The sequence below is a fragment of the Periophthalmus magnuspinnatus genome, chromosome 19 (genome assembly GCF_009829125.3).
Source record: "Periophthalmus magnuspinnatus isolate fPerMag1 chromosome 19, fPerMag1.2.pri, whole genome shotgun sequence".
NCBI classification, from domain to species: Eukaryota; Metazoa; Chordata; class Actinopteri; order Gobiiformes; family Gobiidae; genus Periophthalmus; species Periophthalmus magnuspinnatus.
This window is the reverse complement of record NC_047144.1, coordinates 14,940,050-14,964,104: the sequence shown is the minus strand read 5'-3', so window position 1 is coordinate 14,964,104 and position 24,055 is coordinate 14,940,050. Positions and strand designations below refer to the sequence as shown.

Genomic DNA, 24,055 nt, shown 5'->3' with positions numbered 1-24,055 from the left:
CATGGTTAAAAACTCTAACAAGTCGATTTTACATATACAATATTATTTTTGTTTGTTTTTAGATTAATAGCAATCAAAATAAACCAAAAACTTTTTGTAGATGCATTTGCAAATAATATTTTACAAAGGCCTCAAAGATACACTGCCTGGCCAAAAATAAAGTCGCCACTAAAAAAAAGGTCACACTCACTATTTCGTTGGACCGCCTTTAGCTTTAATTACAGCATACATTCACTGTGGCATTGTTTCAATAAGCTTCTGCAATGTTACAACATTTATTTCCATCCAGTGTTGCATTCATTTTTCACCAAAATCTTGCATTGGAAAAGCCTATGGAAAGCCTTCTCCAGCACATCCCAAAGATTCTCAATGGGCAGGGGTGGCCCAGCCTATAAACAGACTAAGCAGCTGCTTAGGGCCCCGAGGCCAGCAGAGGGCCCCCAAGAGCCCATACATTTATATTGAAAATCATGATTGGATAGTTTTTAAATTGCACTTGGGTGTGCAATTTATATTGTTTATATTGTTTATATTGTTTATATTGTATATGTTAGTCTATATATCCCTTTTAAACGATTAGATGTGTTTTATTTCCATTAAGTAGATTTGTGCTTCCTACATTTTTTGAATTGGGCAGTAGTGTGGACAGCTATGTGTTTACACCGGTGTGAAGGACCCCTCCCCTCCAGGTGTATTCTGGGGAACTGAGGCAGCAAAGGTACATTTGAATGGGCGTTTTACAAACTAAAGTACTAAAAGTTAGTGACGTTCAGGGGCAAGGCTCGAAGAGCCCAGAGGAAGATCGTTTTGGGGAAAGAGGGACTTTTCAGAGAGGACTCGAAATATGTCACCAGTGGACCTGCAGATAAAACTGTGAGGCTGGACGTGTATAATTCTGCAGACAGGACACATCACAGCGACAGAGGACAGAGAGGACACACCTGAGAGGGACAGAGGACAGCAGGTGAGTCTGTTTATTACTTAGGCTGTTTTTGGTTGTCCTTTTGTCTCTAAACCATCAGATGATGTGAGTGTAGCTAAAGCAGGTCACTGCTCCTGCATCAGATTAACAACGTTGATTATGGCAGAAACCTCTATGTTACATCTGTGAACGAAAGAACGACTCCTGAATGTTGTGTGAATGCTCATATAGGGATGCACCGATACCACTTTTTGAGAACTCGCCGATACTGAGTAAAAATACTGTTTTTACAGTGGACCACGGTCACACTTTCACACATATGTTCATGCTGTACGTCTTTTAAAAGCTCTGCACCCGCTCTATTCAGTCGCTAAATGTGTTTGTCAATTATAATAAGTTACAATGCAGCACAAGCAAAGAATCACCAGCGCCACTTAGCAACGTTAGCATGCTACTATTGTAAACACCAGCACTGCGCTGATATCCTCTGTGAACTATAAAAACCTTTAAAGTCCTAAATATTTATATATTTCCTGTGACAGTCACATGTGTCACAGCTGTGCTTAATGTGCAGAAGAGTGAACGTGCAGCTTTATGTCCAGAGCTGCTCTGTGGAGAGACGAGCTGTGAGTCAAACAAGAGGCTGCACAGCTACAGTGGTATCGCCAGCCCATTGACGAGTACGAGTACTGGCACCCGATACTGGTATCAGTATCTGTGCGTCCTACTCATTAATATGCGCATTCACGTGAAATGACAACAAACCCTTACAATAAACATTAAAATAATGTGATCGTAAAATCCTCTCTTATTTAATGTTCAGTCCTTCAAAATGATCTGATGATTATAAATCTGATGTTATGTCCAGGCTGTTTCTCTTATGCAATGTACTTCTTGAGTGATATGATTTAGAAGTGTACCCTTGCTTAAGTACATTGTTTGACTTCTTTATGTCATAAAATGCAATTCTGCATTTCCTTACATGTTTTTATATTGTTACACTTGTGGTTATAACTGTTGTGAGCCTCTAGAATTTGCAGTCTTTTTATAAGTGGTTGTGATATGATATATGATATATGTTGTCAAACATGAATAAGTGGCACTGAAGTGGCAAGGGCCCCCCACAGAAAATTCCGATTAGCGCCCCCTAAACGGTAGGGCTGGCCCTGTCAATGGGGTTAAGGTTTGGACTCTGTGGTGGCCAATCCATGTGTGAAAATTATGTCTCATGCTTCTGAACCACTTTTTCACAATTTGAGCCCAATGAATCCTGGTATTGTCATCTTGGAATATGCCCGTGCCATCAGGGAAGAAAAAATTCTTTGATGGTATAACCTGGTCATTCAGTATGTTCAGGTGTCAGCTGACCTCTTTCTTTGAGCACAGACTGTTGCTGAACCTAAACCTGACCAACTACAGCGACACCAACCTATTTTCTTAGTTAAATACTTTTTTTTTTTGGCCAGGCAGTGTATGTAGCTAATATAAAAGCCTCTGCAGTCCATCCCTTTAGTTTAGACCAATACATAAATACGGAAACCCCACCTATTCTCCCTGGCATTTAACACTAGCAAAACAGAATATCTTTATTGTTCTTTCCCTATGTTTTGTATTATCTGTATTTTTTAATTTTTTTACTTTTTTATGTGAAAAGCTGAAGTTGTTTTTAAATGTACTATACTTGAACTGAGTGTTCACAAGTTCAAAATATTTTAATCTTCTCTTTGTGTTGTGTAAATGTAATGCAGCTATAATCCTTTTCAGTGAAAATCACAACTAAACATTCTTCCAAAAATATTCCCTCTCGCTGAGTGGAGTGTAACATACCAGCGCTCAGACAGGGGGACTTTGAGCAGTGGGCGCGGCAGTCTCAGCTGTTGTTCCCTCACAGCGTAGGTGAGCACCTGTCTGTCCGAGTAGTGTCTGTAGGGCTGATTCGCCAACTCAAACAGCTCCCAGATCGTAACGCCCAGAGACCTGCACAGATAGATATTAGCCCTGAAACTGTTTCTACATGGAATGGATGGATGGACTGTTTCTACAAACACATCTCAAACATTATCACTCAAATCCAATTGAAAAAGCATTTGTGCTTACCTGTCTACTGGTTTCATAACACAGTTTAGCCTTTGTTCTTGTTCTACCCCCAGTGGAAAAAGCTATTTCTGTTTTGAATTATCTGTTTTGTCTACCTTACCTTAGCTGCCATATTGTTGCAGACAGTACAGTCACTTTCCACTGTGTCTTCTGGCCCCATGCAAATATCTGTCTGTAAGTATTCTAACATTATATATGTTGTGCATATATTATATTATAATAAAATACTGTATGTTGATTTATGTAGCACTGCATAATCTTTGTTCATAGGAATATAAAACTATGATTGTAATATGCATATATCTTCTTTGTATGTTACAGTTTTACAATCTACTCTTCAGTAAATGTCCAAAACAGCAAGAGGCTTGCTGTGTGTTTATTGGAGAAACTGTTTTCTATCTGTAAAGCTATTTCCCAAACACTGGTGAGGCAGAATGGTTCTAGTGTTATTATGATGTGATTTTACCATATGTTGCTCTGTAGAGTCTGGTCGGCCACTAACAGGTTTCCATGCACCTCGTCGATGAGTTCAGGAGCGATCCATCTCAATGGGACATACATCTGATCTGAGGTCACATAGTAATCGTCCTGAAAAATGGAAATACATTATGTGAATTAGGTCTGACAACATATTTTGAAAGACAGTATATTTCTACAGAGAAATACTGCGATAAACGATAATGTTGAAACTACTTTATACCGCAGACACAAAACAGAATACTGTAAAAACAATTTTCTAATAGGCAGGGCAGTATCATTCAAATGACCTGAGATGCAACACATAAATGGTAGAATGAACTGATAATTCACCATAGAAGTTATATATTCAGCCCTCTACAGTTCAAATCTTAATTTGTTACAACAAAAATACTCCAAATCTCCCCATTTTTACAAAGAAAATGTACACACCTCAAGAGCCTCAAAATATATTGCTCCAGTTTTTATATATTGAATGATAAGTTGATATAGTAATTATTGTGACAGGCCGACTAACTAAAGGCTGGTTTAGATAAGTCAACTGTAGTGAAGATAAGACTTGGATGCTGCTACAGCTGCTATCATTCATTCAGGAATTATTTATTCTTACATTGTTTGATATGGAATAATTTATTTGATTATGCACAATTTATCCTGGTCAGTCTGATCTCATTCGATCTCAGAAGCTAAGCAAAACTGGGCCTGGTTAGTACTTGGATGGGAGACTGTTGGGAATACCAGGTGCCACAGTGGGGCGCCAGTGGTCATAGCCAAGACACTTCACCAAAGTACATCTCCGACATATTAGTACCATATGAACCATCTCGCAATTTGAGAACTTCAGGGACTGGTCTCCTGCTGGTGCCCAGAATCAGGACTAAACCAGGACTAAACCAGGACTAAACCATGGGAAAAACTGTTCTGTTTAGCTGTGCATATGACTGAAAGGTTTTTATAATGCACTTGCTCCTCTTTTTTAATATTAATTTTATGATATTTATTTATGTTTAGATTTATTGTATTGTGATTTGAATGGCTTTCGTATTCTGTAAAGCACTTTAATTACTTTGTGTACAACTTGTGCTATACAGATAAACTTACCTTGCCCTGCCTTGCCTCATGGGATGGGAGACCGCTGGGAATCTCAGGTGGCAAAACTATTGCCCATAAACAAGACACTTCATCCATCTTGCCTAGTATGAATGTGGTGTGTGTGTGAGTGTTGGTTGGAAGGGCTGATGGTGCAGATTGGCAGTTTTGCTTATGTCAGTCTGCCCCAGGGCAGCTGTGGCTACAATATTAGCTTACCATCAGTATGGAGTGAATGAATATTGCATGAAATTGTAAGTGACTCTGAATGTCTGGGAAAGCCATGTATCAGACTAATGCATTAGTCAACAAATATGAAGCATTAGATGTAGATACTGAGCCAAGATTTTGGTCAAGAGTAAGTACCTCAGGGATTTTTGGAGAAATTGCAATACCTGGAACAAAAACATTCCAGACACTGAAAGAACATGCAAACTCCACACAACCCTGGGAAATGAACCTTCAACTTGAGTTTCCAAAGACTATTATCGTGTGCAAATACCTTGTACTTTGCGTGGGACAGCCCGTAGTCTCCGATCTTCACAGAAACATCAGCGGTCAGCAGACAGTTCCTCAACGCCAGATCACTGTGTCAAAGAAATATCGCTTTAACAAATACTCTTCAGTGAAAAAATAAGAAGAATAAATGCGTTTATTTGAGTCCTTGGCTGGTCTGGAGTCAGAAGTCATCGCCTGCAACAAAATCACTGATGCTGGAGTTTTGAGCAGCACTCAGGCAGCACCAGGATATTGTTTCAGGAAATCACCAATTCAGTTTCTTTCTGTTCATTATTATGATCCACAGAAGCTAACAGTGTCAAGCCGTTTGCCCTCTCACAAAATGGTTTATGGTTTCAATCCCTGCAACCATCATTGTACACTACTGTTTCTTATGTTTATATGTAGTGTTATTCTTACCCGTGAGTGAAGTTGTGTTTGTGCATGTGCATCAGTCCTGAGGCGATGTCACAGGCCATTCTCTGGAGCATGAGGGGCTCAGGGGTCATGACCTCTGACCCTCGGCAGCTGCGCAGGTAACCCTTCAAGTCGCCCTGGCAACAACAAAGATAGATGGTACACAGATTCACCACCAGGGGGCAGCGTAGGACACATCATTTCTGTAGTTGCTACTTTATCCTACTACTACCACTACTACTAGGGTCTTCAAAGTGGTCCAGAAACCCAAGACTTTCTGATCTTAGGTTGTGGTATGTTATTTAAATTAATTACTTTAGTTGTACCACTTCGTATTAGTTATTGTTGTTTTAGTAGTTTACTCTGATGGAAAGAATACACAGTAGTGGACGAAGTACTCAATTTTGTAATACATAATGCTACGTAAAGGTATACAATTTTTCTTATAAATTGGATTTTTTTTTTTTTTTACTCAAAAACTTTAGTCAGGATATTACCATAAACATAGTAAAAATAAACCCTCAAATCTTTTACTTTTACTTTTACTTACTTTTACTTTTCAGCTCAGTTAAAAAATGCAGTGGAGTAGAAAGTACAGATACTGCTCTCAAATGTAGTGAAGTAAATGTAAAAAGTATCCACTGTAAAATGTACTTGGTAGAATTTTTTAGGTATCTGTACTTTACTTAAATACAGTACTTTACTACTTGTAATTCATTACCTTCTACTAAACACTAAAACTATCAGCGTTCTTGACTAAAGTTTCAACTTCAATTCAATAACTACAGTAAGACAACAGTAGCATTAGGAGTTAGTAATTAATACATATAAGACTTGCAAATCAAAGATATTGCCCAGTTAGTTTCAGTGTCAGACCACTAGGGGTCAGCAAATGCAACGTACACAGAATAAATAATGGGTTTAATTAAATTTGCTTCACAGTTTGTCATCAAGCATCAATTCTATCCATGTGCTTTGGTATTAGTGATGATAATGACTCACCAGGGGGCAGAACTCCATCACGAGGAGGTAGGGAGTGACCTCTGTGCACTGGGCCAGACACTGCAGCAGAGCCGGGTGCTGCAGGGATCTGAGGAGGGCGACACAAACAGGCTGGATCACATATGGAATACTGTTGAGGCTAATTGAAGAAAATTGTGAAACAGGCTACTACAAGCAGGTCCGTCAACAGAAATTTGGGGGGCTGGGGTAAGAAACCTCACATGGGCCCCTCTGTAATTTAAATGAATAGGAAGAGAGATGAGTTCTGGGCCCCTAAGACCCTGGGGCCAGGGACAAATACAAACGATAGAAAGTATCAACACACAAATACAGGAAAAAACACATGCGTTTCAACAGTAAATAAACAAACATAATCTTTTGACAACATTTGACTCAAGAAGTTGGGATTTTGTCAACTGCGAATAATATTTCTATAACGAATTCCTTCACTTATTTTGACCTTTAAGTTGAAATATATGTCTTTATCAAATTTTATCCAACCACATTTTTAATACTGTCCCTAAAATAAGATACACTGACATAAAATGGTTAATTGGGTTCACATGGATAAGCTTGTACATTATCCTTTGCAATAGGGTTGAGTGATTTGGGAAACTAATTAAATTTTTTCTGACAAGCACTGCCATGGTGATTAGATTTGCATTTTTATTTCATTGATAGGGTTTATATTTTAAACTTGTCCAGAAGAAATGACAAAAAGAACTGACTGAACTGAAATATGAACCGGCAAACGAATACAAGAATCACATTTCAGAACATGTTCGTACAGATCTAAACTATAGGGTTAGCAGTTTTTATGCAGAATAACACCCGATGGAGACACGGGGAGGGCATCTGGCACATGGGGAGGGCATCTGACACACAGGGACATTTCAGATATTTGTACAGATCTAAACTACAGGGTTAGCAGCTTTTATGCAGAATAAGACAGGACATTTTGCTGTTTGTGGAGGAAATTATGCCAGTGTTAGCGATTTGCTAATGGCGTCTATTCAAATTCAGATTTTGGTTTGATTAAAGCAGACCTATTTTGCAAAGCTTTTAACCATGTCATTGTTGTTTCCTTGTCATTGACCCTCTGAAGTTGTATTTGGAGTGATTCATGTTTGAGCAATCTTTAATCGCTTAATTTCAAGACGCCATGCCATCGTTGTACAAATGAAAAAAAAAAAAAGTATTGTAATACCTGTAGAAAATAGAAACAAAACAAAATCGCAAAACTTTTACTAGATTAGTTCCATTAAAAAAAAAAAAAAAAAAAATGGATAAGGCTTGCAAATTATTGTTCGCATATCAGTGTATTCAAAGGCCAAAGTGATTTTTTTTATTTAATTTTTTTTTTTTAAATCAAATACACTGCACTATATTTTCAATAGTAATAACTGTAGACTATAGATTTTTTTTTACTATGAATTGAACCGAATTTGTGTCTAAAATAAAAAAAAAAAAATAAAAAAAATAATGATAGTAATATGAACAGCTGATTTAAGTAACTATTCATTATTATTATTATTATTATAAATGTATTATTAATTATTATTATTATTTTTACCGAAATGCCTGAGCCTCCTCCAGGAAGTGCATCTGGTCATGAACACCGGCGCTGGACTTGAGTTCCTTGATGACAACTTGAGTGGTTTTCAGTCCGGTGTGAACCTCCCCCAGTAAAACCTGAGGAGAGACACGCAGAGATACATGGAGACGATGGGACAGGCACACACAAAGGTGACAATATAAATGCACACAAAAGACGATGGGTACACACACACACACATATATGGACACACGTATGGACAGAACACAGGGATGAACGTACCAGTCGCAGATGAAAAGACCAGTCATGAGATGGGACAGACAAGAGAGAGACATGACGTTATTGTAAACATGGGTTGAAGTCAGTAATACAAGTTTTATATAGAGGAGAGAATACACAATATGAAAATGTGTGTGTTATTAATGTCACAAATAAATATGTTATCAGATTTATATTAAAGGGCCCATATTACACTGTTTTCAGATCTATGTTATATTGTTTCCTCATCACAAACAGACCTGGAGTTGTGTTTTGTTTCATTCACACATTAACACACAAACCCTGCATATTTACATTCCTCTCCCAAACTGAAAACACTCTGTTCCACCTTGTGATGTCACAATAATACAGGAAGTGCACCACTGTGTTTTTAAACTCCACACACTTTAACTAGAATTATTTGGATACTTTCAGCACTGGAATTGCCAAACTCTACTGAACTAAAGGTAAAAGGTTAGCTGTTAGCTTGGAAACTGCAACTACATGACATCACAAGGTGGAACAGAGCATTTTGAGCTTTGACTAACACTTTATTATTAGTCTGTCTACTTCTCCAAACATGTGTGAATGAAACAAAACACAACTCCAGGCATGTTTTTGAGAAAGTAACAACATATAACAAGACATAAATGTGTGTAATATAGGACCTTCAGGCAAAAAATTAAATAAACAAATAAAAAGATTTAAAAAAGTGGTGGGCAAATAATAATATAAATTTTTAAAAAGCATTCTATTCTATACTTTAATTGTAAAATTAAATCTGACCACTCAAACCATGACAAATCAGGTCTAAACTGAGGCTAATGCTGTAGGATTAAAGGCACACTATGTCACTTTTCCACTGGGTGGTTCACTGCCTGTTTGTCTCCAGGCAGATGTTTTTGCTTTGCTTGGAATGGTCCACTGTAGGGCATTAAAGTGGGATTTATTTCATCATGCAGTTGCAGTTTTTATTGCTAGAAAAAAAATAAACCAAAAACATGCAGTCTTAGTGTAAGCGGCTGCCTCTCCACAGATTTGACCTGAAACTTCGCCAACTACTGTCTCTACTTCCATTACAGTACAGGTTTAATGCCGTGCTGTGGAACAGTTTAGACAAGGCAATATCAAGTAATAGACTAGACAGAGATACACCCATAGACTGTGTAAAGAAGTGGAATAAGTGAGTGTGTGACGTCACCCATAGCGTTTGGCTCCAGTCAAATGAAGCTCATCGAGGCTAGCAGGTTATAGGCGGGAATTTAGAGACGAGTTTTGTATTTGGAATTCCGACCGTGAGTATCATAGCAACCAATGAGCCAATCTAGAGCCAGGCTGTTGAACGTTAACTTCTTGCCCGTACCGCTGGTTTAGCAGGGAGCAGGCACTTAGCAACGCTGTCAATCAAACCTATTGCTAACGCTAGCGGGAGTGACCTTGGAGAAAGAAGTTGCCTGATTTGTCTGTTATTAATGTTCATATCTTGATTCATGGACAAAATAGCAAACTAAAAACACTAGGATCATGTAGAGTGGGTTAATATGAACATTTTAAGACCAAAATGATGAGAGAGAGGCCACAGTTTTTCAATAGAAAGTGAATTAGAGCCAGAGTTGATGGAGCCGGAAGCACGCCAATGCTCACTTTCTATTTGGGACATGGAGGATAGCGATTTAGCTATGTCCATTTATATATACAGTCTATAGTTACATCGTGGCACCTTTAAACAATGAATAAACCTGTGATAAACAAGGGTAGTTCTAAACCAGCATCAAACAGGTCTAAGTTATAACTAAACCAAATGCAGTGAAAGCATCAGAAGTCCTATCACATGTATGGTGGTGCGTTCAAAGACCTACCTTCCCAAACCAGCCATGTCCGATCTCCTTCAGGTAAAGCAGACTGTGGCGACTCAGGTCCGAAGACTTCAGGAGTTGGACTAAGAGGAGAGAAACGGATTTAATTTACAATATTACTGATTTTTCCATTAAATAACTATTCATCTCATCATTGGCCAGTCTGTGAAGTAAATTAGGATGATTCTTGCGTTTTATATCTTTCTGACTTATCTTTCTGACTTATTTCTTTAATAGCTATGTTTTGCTTACTATGTACAGACAGGTGTCAATGAAGTTAAAAAAGCTAAAAATACAGTGAGCGTTACACTGAACCACCTGGTTAGGATTCTGTAGAAACGATTTGCAAAATAAGAGAATTTCAGTATTGGGGGGCGACAGTACTTCAGTTCAGCTCCCACAAATTAATGTTGTGGTTGTGTTCTTGGGCAAGACACTTAACCCACCTCGCCCCCAGTGTCTGCGCACACTGGTGTGTGAATGTGTGTGTAAATGGGGGAGTGGTTCCTTGATAGAAAACGCTTTAAGTGTCTTAAGTGTCTTGGAAAAGCACTATATAAAAATGTGACTATTTACCATATTTGTTGTTTATTATAAAACGTTAATAAAAGATGTGATCCTTATGTTGAAAAGACTGTCTGAAATGCAAACTGTAGATTGTCATATATATATATATATATATATATATATATATATATATATATATATATATATATATATATATATATATATATATATAATTACATAGTTATATTTATGTTAAGTTATCATAACATTATAATTGTAAACTGCAGTATTGTATTATAGTAGTAAAAATGAAAAAAATGCCAAAACACAAAAACTCTACAACTTTAGTCCTAATTTTAAATGTTGATTTTTTTCTTTTTAAAAAAAAAAATCTCAATCTTATCTTAACTTAACATATGGACACTGCCACATATTAAAAAATCTGACCTAAATAAATAAATAAATGATGATAATAATAATAATAATAATAATAATAATAATAATAATAATAATTGTTATTATTATTTAATTAATTTATTTAATTTATTATTTTTTTCATTTTATTTTTATTCGCAAAAAATGAAAAATATTATACAGCCACATTCCTTGCTGCTCAAATATAACATCTTTCCCTTTTACACATTAGCTTTTCCATCCCATTTTAGTATATTAAAAAACTTACAAGAACAGGGAAGCTGACAGGGAAAAATGCAATCAAAAAGTGTATATGCAGAGTAAAATAAAATTGAATTAACCAAATATTCCCAGGTCACATATTGGTTTTCTGTTGACATACCTTCACTGAGTTAATCTCCTCAAATTCCAAATCCACCAAGTTATTCCTAATTTCGAACAAGGATTCCCCATCATATTATTTCTCAAATCTACAAAACTGAACCCAACTCTGGTCCAGCTACGTCTCTTGTAGTTGTCCACTCCTTGTTTGACCTTATCTCCAAACGTCTCTGTGTCCCTGTATGTCACTCACAGTTCTCCCATTGTTCCCGGGACAGTTCATTCTCTGTCGGAACGAGATCTTTGTCATCGTCCCTCACCCACTCGGCAACAGTGACCGTGTGGCACCATTTAAGGCCCACTATGGCCAAACACAGGGCCCATTATGAGGGGAATCTACAGCTATGCGCCGCCGCCCCCACGCTGCATTTGAATGAGAATGGGATAGTAACCAAACACGGAAATTTGGCGACACAGAACGAATATATTTGTGACGAAATATTGTTGAAGTATAAATAAATACTTTAACTTTGATGAACTATTGCAAAAACAAAATGGCTGCTTCTATCTACAACAAGTGGTAGTGGTTGCAAGCAAGACCCTCGCAGTACAGAAGTTCATCTAGAAGAACCCATCGACCCTACTGACACTACAAAAAGACTTTGAAAAACTACATCCTCAAACTGATTTTGCAAGTCAAATCTATAGTCACATGTACAGTGAAAGTTTTCTATGCCAAGAGCAGGAATTGACCCCGCAACCTTCCAGTGGCCTGCTACAACTAACATTTTAATTAAAATTACTCATCAAAGTATTATTTACAAGTACTTGTTCAAATTAGTGTTAACATCTGCAACTACATCTACTGCTGCTGCTACTACTACTACTACATCTACTGCTGCTGCTGCTACTACTACTACATCTACTGCTGCTGCTACTACTACTACATCTACTGCTGCTGCTACTACTACTACATCTACTGCTGCTTCTACTACTACTACATCTACTGCTGCTGCTGCTACTACTACTACATCTACTGCTGCTGCTACTACTACTACATCTACTGCTGCTGCTACTACTACTACATCTACTGCTGCTGCTGCTACTACTACTACATCTACTACTACATCTACTGCTGCTACTACTACTACATCTACTGCTGCTGCTACTACTACTACTACATCTACTGCTGCTGCTGCTACTACTACAACTACTACTACTACTACTGTTGCTACTACTACTACTACTGTTGCTACTACTACTACTACTGTTGCTACTGTTGCTACTACTACTACTACTGTTGCTACTACTCCATCTACTACTGCTGTTGCTGCTGCCACTTCTACTACTACACCTACTACCACGGGTACTACTACTACAACAACTACTTTTGCTACTGCTACAACTATTGCTGCTGCTACTACTAAATGGTCACATTTTTATATAGTGCTTTTCAAGACACTTAAAGCGCTTCACATCAAGGAACCATTCATACACCAGTGTACACAGACACTGAGGGCAAGGCGGGTTAAGTGTCTTGCCCAAGGGCACAACAACAACAACAACAGCATTCATCTGTGGGAGCTGGAATTGCAACGCCAACCTGTGTGTCAATAGATCTGACTCACTCAGCGCATGATGTTTATATGAAGAGCGGGATTCAAATGGCTCACTCTACCAGCTAAGCTACTATCGCCCTACTACTTACTACTAATACTTCTTTAATCATACTAGTACAAAATAACTACAACTACGACTACTTTTCGCAGCATACACAAAAGGACAACACATCGGACTACAGTTAACAGCGCTCGTGTACATGTGTGTTCGATTGAGTGCGTTCATTGAAAAATATGTGTTACATCTGCAGTGGGTGGGTGTGGGGGTCTCTGCAGTATTACACAGCTGTACGAGGGCGGGGCAGGGGGCTTTGGGGTCCGGGACAGAGCCAAAATCCCTCTGTCTGATGAAAAACTGCTGATTTGAATGGTCCCATAGCACATTTTTTTTTACAATACAAAAGAAAGTATGTTGATTTAAGCTGTTTTGGTTCTCACATATGGGTAATGTATATTTATCTATAGAGAATTACATTGAGTTAATACGTGCTATCACCGCTGACAACGGGATTTCACGCTCCAAATATTGTGTAACTTTCCATAGGATTGTGAATGTTAGCTGTTAGAAGTACAGTATCTTGGCTGATTTCTTTTGACTTTCCCATGATGTTACACAAAGAAGCATTGTGTTTCAGGTGTGTCTTCAAATACATCCACAGCTGTGTCTCTAATTAACTCACATGTTGTCAATAAACCAATCAGACGCTTCCAAAGACATGACATCATCACCTGGGTTTTCCCAAAGAGTTGAAATGCATTGTATGTAAACTTCTGATGTTTAAAAAAGTCATGAAAAATTGTCTAAAAAATAATAATTCTCTCATTATTCTAGCATTTAGCAAATAGAAATAATTTTGGTAATCCTAATTGACCTAAAATAGGAAAAGTTTAGTCTGATTTCATGTCAGACAGTAAAAAAAAAAAAAAAAAAAAAGCGTATATGCCTTATATATAGTGTGCGGAAATGTCTGAGTTCAACTGTAATTCCAGTGATTACAAATATATAAGAAATGTTGACGATATATTATTAAGATAAAAATAAATGGAATTGTTATAAAAGGTTCTGTAACGATGCCTTCGAACACTGAATTGAGACTAGACCTGAACTAGACCAGGACTAACCAAGAATTACAACATAAACAAACTATTAGGACCAAAATAGGCTCAAACGAGAACCAGATTTGGATCAAAGATGAAAGAAAGAATTTGTAACTTGTAAATTTGTACTTGAAAGTAAAAAGTGCACGTGAAAAATACTACTCAAAGTCCTACTTAGGGATAGGATAGTAAACAATAATAAAGTTTATCGTGATAAAAAGTGTGGCAGTCGTGGGACATTTTATATAATCTTGATAATCGCCATGATTTTCACCTGACGGCTCATCCATAATATTCTAATATTCTAATATTAAATTTATAATTATTCATATCCATAATGACTTTAGTCATTATCATAATCACAGACCTGCTGCACCTCCACACTCCATCTCGCTCCCTCCGCTCCTGCAGCTCCAACCTCCTGTCCCTGCCCTGTAGGACCAAGCTCCAAACCTGGGGGGACAGAGCCTTTTCCATCGCTGCCCCCACCCTCTGGAACTCACTGCCCAAACCCCTCCGTGACTACTCAGACCTCCCCACCTTCAAAAAAGAACTCAAAACTCACCTGTTTTTTCAATTGCAATTATTTTGGCCATGATAATTGTCAAATAAAAAATCAGTATCGTCCCATAGCTAGTCCTACTTACAAATTACTTCTAAACACAAGCATTATTAGCGGTGTTTTTTGATAAAAATACGTCAGAGCGCTATTACATTACAATCAGTGTGCATCTTACTAATGAAACTACTGCACATCACATCAGATTTGTGAAGTCATGGTTAATTGTTTTATATCATGCTTTTGTTTATTTATAGAGAATTGTCTTTTGGGAGAATGCGTGACTTAGGCTTGTGCGTTCAGCTTTCGATAGAATCTTACTCTTAACCATAGGGAGGGTTTGAATAGACTCCGGGAAAGATCACTAGATTACTCAAACATGCATAGATGACATATAAAAAGACTTCAGAACAATGTTAAAACGTGGTAGAAAGCTCAAAAAAGTTGATTTTGCAATATTTCATACTATAAAATTTGCTTTTATGACCCCGTTTTAAAATATGATAACACTAGAACGTATATAAAAGTAATTTATGGGGTTGATCTTGTCATAATTCGGTCCAGACCACAGAGCTGAGTGACTGCAGAGACGCAGATGTCCGCTTGCTCTCACATTTCTTACATTCCTGAAGCTTGGACCTTGTTACACAAGAGCCAGATGTTTGTGGGAGAGAGCGCAGTTCACGGGGCGAGCTGCACTGAGGGATTGTGGGATACTTAGGAGGAGCTGGGCCAACCACAGTCCAGCAACAGGGAGGAGAGCACCCAAGGGAGCACTATTAAGTCACCATACTGGACTCACGATCACGCCCTGAATACAAGCTATGGTAATGGGAAGGGGCGCAGCAAGTACATATCCGATTAAATTCTCTAGGATTACATCAAAATGTGGAAAAATCCCAAGTATTTTAATGGGAAGAAACTGTACTTTTGGTCATAATAGTAGTTGAGGTAGTAGAGGTTATCATAGTGCTAGTAGTAGTCTAGCAGGATTAATAGTGATTACGTAGTACTTTTGAAGAAGAGGTCCAAACATAGTAGTAGAAGTAGGTAGGTTATTTTCACAACATAAAACATTTTAAAAGTAATAAGAATTCAAATACGCAGCGAAGCATTGTAGCTCACTATGGCTTTCAAAGTGATGAAAAATGAACTCCAGAGCAATTAACAACTTATAACAAATTATTCTATCTTTTGAATGGTAAAAAGTCCTCAAAATGGCTCCAGTAAACAGGAAACAGAAACCCAAGCATTAACATATGGTCCAAAGTTGTGTAGCTTGATCTGCGTCTATAAAAATGTAGTTTACAGTATTTGTATTGGCCCTACCTGATCGAGCCGGTTGCTTGGCGACGGGCAGCGACACTTCGGTGAGGGGCAGAATGTAGACGTCGGGGCTGCCCTGGGACGGCGACGCCATGCACAGGTCCGCCCGGTAATCCTCGCCATCTGCATTGTGAAACTCCTGGAACACACAGAGCAAACGACGGTTACTAAGGGCGGGTTTAAGAATATTTCACCATGTAATTTTAGCCCAGTTTATTATATAGTACTAGAAATATCAAAAAATTGTACTCAAAAATGTTCCATAATATTATTTATGTAGCAGCAGGTCAGGCAGAACAAAATATCGGTCTATGCTCGAGATTTATAGGCAATAGCTGATACACTAAAAAGGGCAAATATCGGCCAACAGATATATCGGTTTATCTCTAGTTATTTAACCTAACCCCCATCTCCATTAAAGGTTCACAATGTAACTTTTTTTGTGAAACGCCACTTGTTTATCTTTTATGTTTTGCTTTGATTAAAATATTCTTCAGTACACATTATGCAACTCCCGAAACACACAAACAGAAACGGTTGCTATCCATTGGTTTCAGAACGATGAGAAATTAGGACCGTTGCCGTGGCGATAACAGTTTATTATATCAAAGAATATTAAAAAAAAAGGTTATCCACAAAATAATTTTAATTGGTGACGTGAGCACTGCTATATTGTAAAAAAAAATCTGCACATTAACAATTATACTTTAATCTAACCGCCATCACTATTAAAGTTGAAGTATTTAACAGGGCTGCAAAATGAATCGGAATCGGAATCGAAATTAGGCAGTTGCAAAGTGTGCAGTTATTTAAGCGCTTTGGGAGTTAAAAATATCCTTTTATTATTATCTAAAACCCTGTGAACTCACCCTGTAGTTTAGACGTCTACAAACTGAAACGCGTGGGATTTTTGTATTAGTTTCGCTGTTCATGTTTCAGTTTCTTTCCTACGTTAATGCTTCTGGACATGCTCAAAATGTCCGCTCTGAACCGAATCCAACTATTGCAATTCGATATTTTGCCAAAATCGTTCAACCTCAGAGTACACAACCTTTTTTCGAGGAGGACGCCAACTGCTTGCGTTCATGTTTCGTTTTGCCTGAAATGCTCTACAGTTTCACGATAAACTTGTTTGTTTCCATGGAGACACGCAGGCGACTGTAATGAAAGACTGTGTTAGGACTGTCCAGAAACACAAACTGGAGGGCGCAGCTGTGTCAGTTTGTCCCAGGGCAGCTGTGGCCACAAAAGAAGTAGAGTATCTTACTTTGAGTGTTGGAGATGGTTGAATAATAGTGTCACATTCATCAAATTGATAAGTAATATGACCTGGTGTTGTCATGATAGTAAAATTTCAAACTCGATTTCTACACTAAGGAGTAGACTCGATACTCGATACTCGATACTCGATAATCTGTGTAATCCCTCAATGGTCCAGTAGGTTCATAGTGGTCCATGGGTGTATTCTAGTCTATATGGTCTTATACTTGCTCAAAATCATTCTAAAGTTATTCAGGAAAGGTTAATTTTTGTCCTGCGAATGTTACATTTTAGTATCGATACATGCTCAAATGAGTATCCAGTTTCGATACTAGTTTTAGTATCGATTAATATCTGAATTTCAACAACCCGAAATATATAAACCCAACTAAACAAGGCTCAACTAAACTTTAAATATTTACATATTTTAGATGTATTTATTTACATGTAAAAAAGGCCTAAAGTGGTTTTGAAATAGTTCAGAGGGGGACACAAACATTTAGTCAGTGTAAGTGAACACATTTGGAACCTGGAATTTATGTGTAACTAACCTTCAAAGTTAAATGCCAATGCTAATGCTAATTTATGATGTTTTTGACTCACAAACTAAGCCAAATTCTGCTTAAATCTTAAGTTAAAGACTTGGTTGGCTCGTGTCCTTATAAGTCATATGCTGGCATGATAATCATTTTTGAAGTACACTATGTATGTACTGTATATGTTTCAGAAAATAGTTTTTATTTATTTATTTAACTAAAAAAAAGTCAATACTACATACGATAAGTTCTGAAGTTTAGAATGATCTTGAGTTGTATCAGAACAAACATAAGACCACAAAGACAAGTACAGACATGGGCAAACTACGGCCCGGGGGCCAAACATGGCCCTTTGGGTTTATTAATCCGTCCCGCCAAACGTGACCAAATTATATTAAAATAGGTGAGGGTAAACCTTGTTCAAAGTTTTTCTGCTGTGTTTATTAAACTGAAATTTAATACATTAATTTTAAATTTAAGTAATGCATTTGGAAAACAATTTGCACAATGAGCTTTGCATATTCATGCTTTGCTACATGTTCCAATAATACATTTTATTTATGTAGCACTTTTCAAGACACTCAAAGACGTTACAGACCAAATCTCTAATGTAATATATACATATATATATATCCTAGTCCGGCCTCTCTCAAATTTTAGAACACATTGTGGCTCGTGTGTCAAAACATTTGCCCACCCCTGGACTAGTATAGGCCCATGGACGACTAAAGAATCTACCTGGACGACTGAGGGATTACACAGATATAAGGCCACATGGGAATAGAAAAAAAGTACTACCGTTTAATGTGGAAAATCACATTCTATTGTCTAAAGAAAGAGTGGTTTTATTATCATCGTGGTATTTAGGCTGTTCCTCAGTATCAAAATCAAGTTTGAAATTGCTTGGAACAGTAACAGAGGGCTTAAATGTTCGTCTTGTGTGTGAAAAGAAGAGGGGTGATGGGGTTCAAAGCAGTCAACATGAGGAGATGAAGAACAGGAAGTGGAGGAGGAGAAGAGAGAGGGGTCAGTGTCCAGAGACCGGACGCCCAATAAAAGTCCTTTAGTTTAAATCGGAGCCGAGAAATGTCCCAGCGCTGGAAAAATGTGACCCTTATACACACAAATCTGCACAATCTACACACACACAAAGACACACACACATGCTGGGTTTCCATACTTTTGGGGACACTATATTGACTTAAAGCAGACCTATTATGCAAGATCCACTTTTCAGAACTTTTAAGCGCAGCGTCGCGTAGTCATTTTGATACAAATGAAAAAAGATCTACTATTCGCTAGTGTGATGTGCAGCTGTCCATCGGAGGGGCTGACAGCTACACGGCTCTTTGTTGTATTGATGTTTATGTGACGTCAGCTCTCACTGAGCACCACAGTTTTCTAATGCGGACTTGTTTCTTTTAGTAAGTCGTTTTAGATGAATATTGTGATTTTAGATGTGCAAATTATAACATAATGATCCACAGGTGTCAGAGATTATAACTATATGACAAAAGCACAATATGTCTGCTTTAAATTCATTTCTTGGACACTTACTTAATCGTAATTGTAGCTACTACTTGCCTAAAAACAACTACAGCTTCATTAGCCTCACTAAAGCATAGAGCTGCAGTCCTGCACTTTAGTCTTAGTCAAATAAAGTTTGTATTAGACCGGATGATTTTGGATGTTCTGAGGTCCCGGCTGAAAACTCGAAGGGACCGGAGTTTTGCTGTAACTGGTCCCAGACTCTGGAACAATCTTCCTTTGTGTATTAGAACAGTCCAATCTTTAAGTATTTTTTAATCTTTGGTGAAAATTCATTTGTTTGCACTGGCTTTTAACAGGAGCTGAGCGGGACTCTTGTATTTGTATTGTTCTGTTGTGTTTTTGCATGTTTTCACTTTATGTCACCTTTGTACAGAACTTTGGGCAGCTGCGGGTGTTTTTAAAAGTGCTTTATAAATGAATTTGACTGGATTTGACTTGACTAATCATTTCATGTAGGTGATAAGAATTTATATGGGACAGAAGCAGATTTGGTATTTATAATTTTTTTAGTTTTACAAGTAAAACGCAGGTCAAACTCACGATTCACAAGTTGAGTCTGTGATCGGAAACACTGGACTAGCTTAGAGGCACGTCCCCTTAGACTCTGCATGTAAACCTAATTCCCCTGAAGACGCTGTCCGAACGCTCCATTAGAAAGAAAGACGTTTTTTGTTTATTTATAGCGTAACCGTAAATTCTAACCTAAACTTCTTAAGCGTGAATCATTCTTAATAAACTGTTTGTTCATTAGGAATTAAGTCTTTGTTCATGCTGATTTGTTAACGCTAACTACGGCTGATTAAGGTAAAGCGGTAAAACCCAATACAAAACTCTACTTTAAACCCATATCTTAAATTTAATCCACATTGTTGATCTAATAATGATCCATAAGAGTGAATAGCGTGTGCGTGTGTGTGTGTGTGTGTGTGTGTGTGTGCAGATCTAAGTCCCCATAATATGATAAATACCCGCCCACACAAAAATGCACGCACACACTTAAGAAACAGCTCTGGACCCCCGTCTTCACACGGTCCAGGGCTTAACATGTGGTTTCATTCACTCACACTCTGTCACAGCAGCCACAGAGCAAGACCTTTCCCACCAACAACAACAGCCACGGAGGGACAAAAAGAGTTATGTGTGAGGGCTGCGACGAGTCAGACGATTATTTCTTTTTAAATACATATTACGAACAAAATAAAGGTTGAAAAAATGGAGACAGAAAGGGTCTAACTAGAGAATATTTACGATTTAAGTGTATTACAGATAAAAATCCAAAATGCTTTATTATTTGATATTTTCTGATTTAATAATGTCCTAGTCTTTGTTATAAAATGGTGTTTAATGGTGTTTATAATAGTATGTGCCCTACTTTGTGTAATATTTGTCTATTATAAGCTGTAGAATAACATGATAGTTAAGTGTACACACTGTTATTTCATTTTGAATTATAATTTTACATGAAAAATCACAATAAGAAAATACAAAAAACAACCTAAACTGGGACTATCGTACTGGAATAATCCTCTACTACTTCTACTACTACTTCTACTACTACTACTACTACTACTTCTACTTCTACTTCTACTTCTATTTCTATTTCTATTTCTATTTCTATTTCTATTTCTATTTCTATTTCTATTTCTATTTCTATTTCTATTTCTACTTCTACTTCTACTACTTCCACTACAACTTCTACTACTAATATTACTACTTCTACTACTACTACTCCTAATACTACTACTACTACTACTACTACTACTTCTACTACTACTTCTTCTTTTACTACTACCACTACTACTACCACTACTACTACTGCTACTTCTACTTCTACTTCTACTACTTCCACTACAACTTCTACTACTAATATTACTACTTCTACTACTACTACTCCTACTACTACTACTACTACTACTACTACTACTACTTCTACTACTACTTCTTCTTTTACTACTACCACTACTACTACCACTACTACTACTGCTACTTCTACTTCTACTACTTCCACTACAACTTCTACTACTAATATTACTACTTCTACTACTACTACTCCTACTACTACTACTACTACTACTACTACTTCTACTACTACTTCTTCTTTTACTACTACCACTACTACTACCACTACTACTACTGCTACTTCTACTTCTACTTCTACTACTTCCACTACAACTTCTACTACTAATATTACTACTTTTACTACTACTACTCCTAATACTACTACTACTACTACTTCTTCTTTTACTACTACTACTACTACTACTTCTACTTCTACTATTAGATTATTTTTAATGACTCAGGCTCTACACTAGTTTTCCATAACTATCACCAGCACAGCAGTATAACCAGCATGAGTTAAGTGGATTACACAGGATTAATACGACACATTGGACGTATAACATTGCTCTGCCTGTGGAGAAGTACACAGACATGTTTGTGCTGATTTAATCTGATTCAGTTTGATTTATGTAATATGTCATGGTTATATTTGCGCCGCACGGCTAACGACAATGAAAATCTTATGTTACAACAGGAGTTTTCTCACAGTTTTGATTAGATAAAGCTAATTATGTAACATTATGTCCCAGCGCATCCCAACTTTTCAGACTCTCTTTATGCTTTGCTGTAAACATAAAAATATTTCGAAAAAGTTGAGAAGAAAAATAAAAGTACTTCCAATAACTTATATACAATAATAAACAATTACCTCTCTCCTTGTTTGCTATGATTTACATTTTAATTGATGGTTTAGTTTACGTCAGATGCCCTCCCACACCCGCCTCTTGGTATATTTACATCTGTACACCAGCCAATAACAACAACACCGGCTGCCGCGTTAGCTTACCTTAGCTCCGAGCGCGCAGGTGACGACAGAGCGTGCATTTTCACACACACACACACATACACACACAGAGCGGAGGTGTACGCCGGATAAGATTCCTGCGTCTAAAGAACTGGATCTTCACAGAGAGAGGGAAGGACAGAGGAGAGAAGGAAATAGGAGGCAAGGGAGGAGGAGGTCACATACCCCTCTTCTTACATCACGCTCTCTCTCTTTCTCGTTCTCTCTCTCTTCTCTCTCTCTCTCCGCTGTCCAGAAAGCCAAAGAACATCTGCTCTGCACCCCCCAACTACAAACACTCAAAGTATGAACTGTGAGATACTGGGATAGCATGTTTTCAAAGTTGATTTTTCATGCATGCATTACTGGAATTCTGATAAAGTTGGATGTTATGGAAACTATATAGGCCTTAAGCGGGAACTCCCTGAAACTACAGGGAGTGTCGTTTGATCAATGGTCAGATTTTTCCACCTTCAAGTCACTTAAAGCAGTTTACATCAAGGAACTACTCACTCATTCACACGTATTCATACACCAGTGTACACAGACTCTGAGGGCGAGGTGGATTAAGTGCGTTCATCTGTGGGAGCTGGAATCGCACCGCCAACCTGTGGGTCAGCGGATCGGTCGGCTTTACCAACGATGGTTATGTCGAGAGCAGGATTTGAAACGTCGACCTTCTAATCAAAGTTTTTAAAAAGCAGCACAAGATGGTGATGTAAATGTCAATGTAAAGAATAGTTTTGTTGTCATTTTACAATATCAACACCTTCAAGTAATGTTAGTTTCTGTCAGATGCCCTTCCAGCAGCAACAGTAGACAGCTGATCAGAGGAGGAGTGAATATGTACCTGGTCTGGAATTCCGACCACGAGTGTCATAGCAACCAAAGAGCCAATCAGGAGTGAAGCTGCTGAAGGTCTTGTTTTACAGACACAGTAGAAAAATAAAAATACCAGAATCATGTAGAGCGGGTTAATAAGAAAATTTTAAGACCAAAGAGTTTTCTAACCAACAGTTTCCAGTCGATGGAGTCGGCAGCGCGCCCATGATCACTTCCTATTTGGAATGCAGCGACTCTCAGGTTGCAGATTTTCTTAAACTTATCAAGTGACACCAGAGATTCCAGTTCAAGATTTGCTGTGTAAGAAAAAGCAGATCTTCTCAGCTCAGTGAGGCACGTTAAATTGTAAATGGGAGGAGGAGTAGAGCCGGTAACTGCCTGAGCTGATATTAAGAAGATTACCGTGGTAACCCGGACGTTTCCCCAGTATGGCTTTATAGATAAATTTGAACCGATGTTGTTTTTAGCGCTAAACCTCACTGAAGACTCCAGTTTCTGCAGTAAAATTCTATAGTAAAGTTGTTTACCAAATCCAGAATGACCTCTCTCTGTACTTTTATATAGAGGGTCATCAAGTTGGCTAACTCTCCCTTTGTCCTCCCTCGAGTCAGAAACTTTTTTTTTTTTTTTTCAGTACACACATTTGAAATAAAGGAGCTCATTGGTCATCCATCATTTTGAACAAACGGAATTTCTTTCACCTCAGAGTAACAGAGTTTAGTATTTTAATAGATTGTTTTTCCTGACCAAAGTTTAGTTTGTTTTCATATCTGACAGTTTCAACTGGTTTAGAGTTTATGTGCATCGTATCCTCTCCTTTAGGTCCAGACTAGATGGTATAATTCCCCCGTCCTGGCAATACACCTCATTGGACTAATTTAGTGCTTCGCTCACCAATTCTTCAAAAATCTGCATCGTTTTCCTGTCCCCTGTGATATTTTTTCCATTATTTTTACTTCATAAGCCGCCATATTTGTTTTGATATGAACAGACCGTGCATGTAACTGA

General features: G+C 37.7%; 1 protein-coding gene across 1 annotated transcript in view; it reads right to left on the bottom strand.

Annotated features, from left to right (window-relative positions):
- aatkb (apoptosis-associated tyrosine kinase b) overlaps positions 1-22,322 on the bottom strand; it is a 29,595-nt gene extending 7,273 nt beyond the window's left edge. The window contains exons 1-9 of the mRNA XM_055229328.1: positions 22,208-22,322; positions 16,019-16,154; positions 10,175-10,254; positions 8,076-8,194; positions 6,503-6,590; positions 5,504-5,637; positions 5,088-5,172; positions 3,486-3,607; positions 2,750-2,899 (exon numbers count right to left, since the gene is read on the bottom strand). Coding sequence (XP_055085303.1) covers positions 2,750-2,899; positions 3,486-3,607; positions 5,088-5,172; positions 5,504-5,637; positions 6,503-6,590; positions 8,076-8,194; positions 10,175-10,254; positions 16,019-16,109 — 869 coding nt within the window. The 5' untranslated portion in view covers positions 16,110-16,154; positions 22,208-22,322. The remainder of the gene's footprint in view (positions 1-2,749; positions 2,900-3,485; positions 3,608-5,087; positions 5,173-5,503; positions 5,638-6,502; positions 6,591-8,075; positions 8,195-10,174; positions 10,255-16,018; positions 16,155-22,207) is intronic.
- Between the last annotated feature and the right edge of the window lie 1,733 nt (positions 22,323-24,055).